Below are 4,795 nucleotides of genomic sequence, written 5' to 3'. Positions count from 1 at the left end.
AGCCTCTGGTCTGAAGATGCATCAAAATTCATGCTTGATCAGTAGAATTTTCTTAATGACGTCAAAAATTTCCCCATTGTAATGTGCTTTAAACATTCATATTAAAATGTATATATTTTACATGAACTTTTCTTAAACTATAGTCGCAGCAATTTTTGAAATCAAGAATCCATGAATAATAAATATATATTCATGTTTTAATTGTTTTATAAATGAGTTCTGAAATTTTATTTAAGGACAACTATATTATTTAAGAAAAAAATGTCCTTAAACCACTTCAAAAAAGGAAGCGAAGCCAAATATCTTGTCTTTGGATTATGTAGGAGGAACATCTGTTGGTATAACTCAGATCATGAGATGTTCAAATGAATGATAGAATGAAATTTCAATAGTTTGTGCAGTTCTTAACCTAACAAGTTTCTTTCTGCAATGATTATAAAAATATGGATATCTTTCTTCTTTAAATAAAAGTAGTCTAAGATCCAAACATAACAAAACATTTAATTATTTGTTCAACACCAAAGGAGTTAACCATAAGAGTTGACAGCTGATCAAAGCTGCGATAGAACATTCGCCATAGCTTCACGAGGCTTATACTTCACCTCCAAAGGAACCAACTTTGAAAGCGTAGCCCCCTCCCCTTCACTCAAATCAATCATTTCTTCTCCAACTCTCTCCCACTCAAAACACTGAACCAGAGCTCCAAGCGTCAAGCCCAACACTCGGTTCGCCATCCCTTCTCCCGGGCACCTTCTTCTTCCCGAACCAAAGGGAAAGAACTTAAAACCTTCTGCTCCTTCTCCTTCATCGAACCTCTCAGGCCTGAAACTCTCCGCCTCTTTCCACAGCTTCGGATCTCTCTGAATCGCATAAACATTTATTAGCAGCATCGTGCCGCTTGCAATGTGGTAACCTTCTACAGTGCAGTTTGCGGATGAATGGTGTGGGAGTAAGAGTGGACCCGCTGGATATAGTCTGAGAGTTTCTTTGATTATGTTTTGAAGGTAGGGAAGATGAGGGAGATCTAAATCTGTGATCAAACGGTCGTGTCCTACGTGAAAATCTATCTCATCTCGGGCCTTTTTTAGGGCTTTGGGATGGTTTAGGAGAAGAGAGAGCGCCCATTCCACGGTCACGGATGTAGTGTCTGTTCCAGCTGCAATTAAAGCCTGTTCAAAATGATTGATATGGTTAATAAGTACAATTTATGTTTGCAAGACAAAAACTTAAAACCGAAATTTACAAACATATCTCACATTTCTTCTCTATTTACAAACATAAAACAGAAATTTACAAACATATCTCACATTTCTTCTCTATTTACAAACATATCCAACACTCAAAGTTTAATTGATATTTGTACTTGTAGCACCTAGGTGTCATAATCTTAAGCATGAAATTATATATTACATTTTCAAAAAGGAAAACTGATAAATTATTTGAAAATTTTCATCTTTGCCCCTGATATAGAATTATAATAATGATGTACAATTTTTTACCCACCTTACATACTATGCCCTTAATCACACCGACTAAGCAAATTACAATTATCTTAAATAAAATCTATTTCATTGAAAACAAATTAATGAATCCATAAGTTTGCATATATATATGCATATATATATAATTCAACAATTATGTATGAATATATATATATATATATGAATAGTGAACCTGTAAGAAAGCTTATTATTAGGGGTGTCAATTTCGGGTCAGTGTGTTGGGTTCTGACCCGAACTAAAAATGACCTGATTCGAATAATAAATGGATCCATAAACTCAGCCTGAACTGAACTCGACCCAGGCACGATTAATCTGAACCCGACCCATTTAACCTACCAGCTCAATCTTTTATTAAAAATTATACTTCAACCATTGAAGAAGTGACAATACGCAGATTAAAAAAAGACTGATATTTATATATAACAAGCAATGATAAAAGAGTTAAAAGTACAATCAATTTCTTAGTGTTTATTCGTGTCAGGTTCGGATTTTCAGGTTCAACTTGAATCCGACCTAAAATATTTAGGTGTCGAGTTCCCAAGCCCGAACCCGACTCGAAAAATATTTCGGTAAACTCTAACATAAAATTTTTGGATGAGTTTTTTACACCCTACTTATTATATCATGAATAAGATTTAGTTCATGTTAAAAAAATTCTGAAATTTAAAAGTTAAATATTCAAAATTAAAAATATTTAACCGGCACACAAAATACACCAAAAGTGTACTTTTTCTTTGTTCTTAGTGAAAATTCTAATATATTCTAATTTGATGAATTTAAAAATTTAAGTAATACCCTAACTCAAAATGATAAAATTTAATATCAATAGATTTTATAATTATCACATTTATTTTGAAATAAATATATCATATAACTAATAAATTTTAATTTATTATATTTATTTCAGAACAAATTAGAATAATCTCAGCTAAAATTTTCCTGTTTTTAAGGTACCATGTTCATTTGTATATTATACATGAAATGAAAAGATTAAATAAATTATTTACCCATAGCATCCCCTTGATGATTAGATCTGAGTATCTCTCTGGTTCCTCTTGCTGTAAATCAAGCATCACATCAATTAAAGTCTTCTTCTCCACCTCCTCCTTCACCACCACCCTTCTCCTCCTCCTCTCATCCACCATACGCTGAAACCTCTCATCCATCTCCTTCTCCAATCTCATCATTCTCCTCTTGATGCCCCCCAAACTAAACCAACTAGTCCAAGGAAGAAAATCCTCCACGCTCGAGAAACTAGTCAGTCTAAACGCCTCCTCTATCATCCTCCAAAAGCTATCCTCGTTATTCTCCTCACCATCCACCATTCTCATGATAGAGTTAAAATTCAGCCTCTTTAATCTTGACTTCATCTCGGCGCGACTCCATTTGTTGTCGGCGATGGCTGCGGCGGAGAATAGGGAGTGGAGGAGGGATTGAGTTTCGTCGGCACGGATTAGAGCTAAGGAGACGATGCGGGAGGTGGAGAGTAGTTCAGTGGTAGCGATTCGACGGAGGTTGCGCCAGTGGGGGCCGTAGGGGGCGGCCGCGATCATGGAGTTGTTGAAAGCAAGGTACTTGGTAGAAAGAAGTGATGGGCGATTGGCGAAGATTTTGTCGTTGGTGGTAAGACATTCTTCGACAGCTGAGGGGGATGAGATGATGAGCACGGGGCGGGAGCCAAAGCGGAGGTGGAGGATTGGGCCGTAGGTGGAGGAGAGTTCGGCGAGGGTGCGGTGGAGGGGTTGAGAGGGCCAGCGGACGATGAGGTGAAGGTGACCAATGATGGGGAGGACATCAGGGATGGTGCGAGGTAGTTTCAGGTGACTCCGCCGGCGGCCAAAGAGGATGAAGGGGAGGGTGATCGTGAGGAGTGTTACGAAGTAGAACAGATATGTGACCTCCATTGGTTTACTTGTTACTTCGGTGTTGGAGGTCATATGCTATATATAGAATTAAAAGAGTACAAGGTTACTCGGCTTAATAAAATAAAATAAAATAAATAAAATAGCCTTTCTGTTGTTCCAAAGAGATTAAAGAAAATGGCGCGGAAGGGTTAGATTAGAATAAAAGTGCGAGACAGCTGCTGCAATTTCTTTATTCCATGTCAATTAACAATTAGATTCTTCACAACAAGAAGAAAGGTGGAAGAAGGAGAGAAGAAGATAGGGGAGCGACAAAGAGGGAAAAGAAGGAGGCTGGTCATAAAGCGTGGAAGAGAGCGATTGCTCGACACCAAGCGCTGAAGAGGAAGGTTGTTCGGCAAGAGGCGCTACAGAGGGAGTTGGGCACCGGGCACTGGAGAAAGAGGTCAACACCAAGCGTTGCAGTGGAAGGTTGTTTAACAAGAGGCACTAAAGAAAGAGACAACTAAGCTTGGAATAATATTAGCGAGGCCATCGTAGTCGGTCAAAACCTTCCATAGAGTGCTTAGGTCAGCATCCACTCGGACCTGGGATTGGATACGTCTTCAGTTTCTTCCGAGTGCAACGATTGCACTGGGGCGAACACAATGGTGTCAGACGAAGACTGTGAGAAGATGTTGAATCTCATACAATAGAAAGAGAAGGTTTCAAAATAAGATTGCGCGGGAGAGAATTGGAATGAACTCCCACGAATGAGAACGAATGAGAATGTCGTATCAGTGGAAGAAAGATGGCCAGAGGATGAAGAATGAAGAGGAAAGCATAGTAATCTAAAAAAGACAGAAGATGGCGTACAGAGACCTTAACCCGAAAAAATTGAGTTTTAGGATGGCGATATGTAAATATTATAGTTTGGGGACCTTGGTGTGTAAGAACCCCAAAAAAATTGAAAAGGCCATTTACCTACATACCACCCAAATTCATATATTTATATATCTAATAACTTTTTTTTTTTATCTTTATAATAAAATCTTTCATATCACATGAAAAGTATCACTATTTTAATTTTTGAAACATGAATTATACCTAATGTGTGTAAGAAGATCAATGCCAGTAGTTTAAGGACTATGAAATTACAGAGTTGATCATTATAACTGTAAAATAGTATTTATGCAATAGAAGCTATAATGGGTCACTAAACTATAGTTGATTGTTGTGAAGACAGTAACCCATCATAAGTATTGTAGACGGTGGCAGTAGCGTCAGCTTATAGTGGAGGTGGTAGTAGAATGTCGTGGCAGTAGTTAGCTATGCAGACCTATAAATTATGGCTTTAGGAGCGTCAGTTAGCCATAGAGGCTGTGACAATAAGCTGCGAGAGTCGCAAGCCACGTAGATCGTAGTCGTAAATTGTGATGACATCCTTAGGCC

General features: G+C 37.9%; 1 protein-coding gene across 1 annotated transcript; it reads right to left on the bottom strand.

Annotated features, from left to right (window-relative positions):
* Positions 1-551: 551 nt before the first annotated feature.
* Positions 552-3,406, bottom strand: LOC110029402 (isoflavone 2'-hydroxylase-like). Its single transcript, XM_020731676.1, has 2 exons — positions 2,510-3,406; positions 552-1,169 (listed from the first exon to the last, which is right to left on the bottom strand). The coding sequence occupies exons 1-2, from the start codon at positions 3,404-3,406 to the stop codon at positions 552-554; spliced, it is 1,515 nt and encodes a 504-aa protein (XP_020587335.1).
* Between the last annotated feature and the right edge of the window lie 1,389 nt (positions 3,407-4,795).

This window comes from Phalaenopsis equestris, unplaced genomic scaffold, assembly GCF_001263595.1.
Source record: "Phalaenopsis equestris unplaced genomic scaffold, ASM126359v1 Scaffold000570, whole genome shotgun sequence".
Lineage (NCBI taxonomy): Eukaryota > Viridiplantae > Streptophyta > Magnoliopsida > Asparagales > Orchidaceae > Phalaenopsis > Phalaenopsis equestris.
The sequence above is the reverse complement of the archived record's forward strand: the minus strand, read 5'-3'. Positions and strand labels throughout refer to the sequence as shown.

Excerpts from the sequence above, each read along its gene's own strand:
- LOC110029402 (XM_020731676.1), bottom strand. The coding sequence starts at position 3,406 with ATGGAGGTCACATATCTGTTCTACTTCGTAACACTCCTCACGATCACC. Across the intron at positions 1,170-2,509 it reads TCATCAAGGGGATGCTATGG|GCTTTAATTGCAGCTGGAAC; the intron begins GTAAATAATTTA and ends CATTTTGAACAG.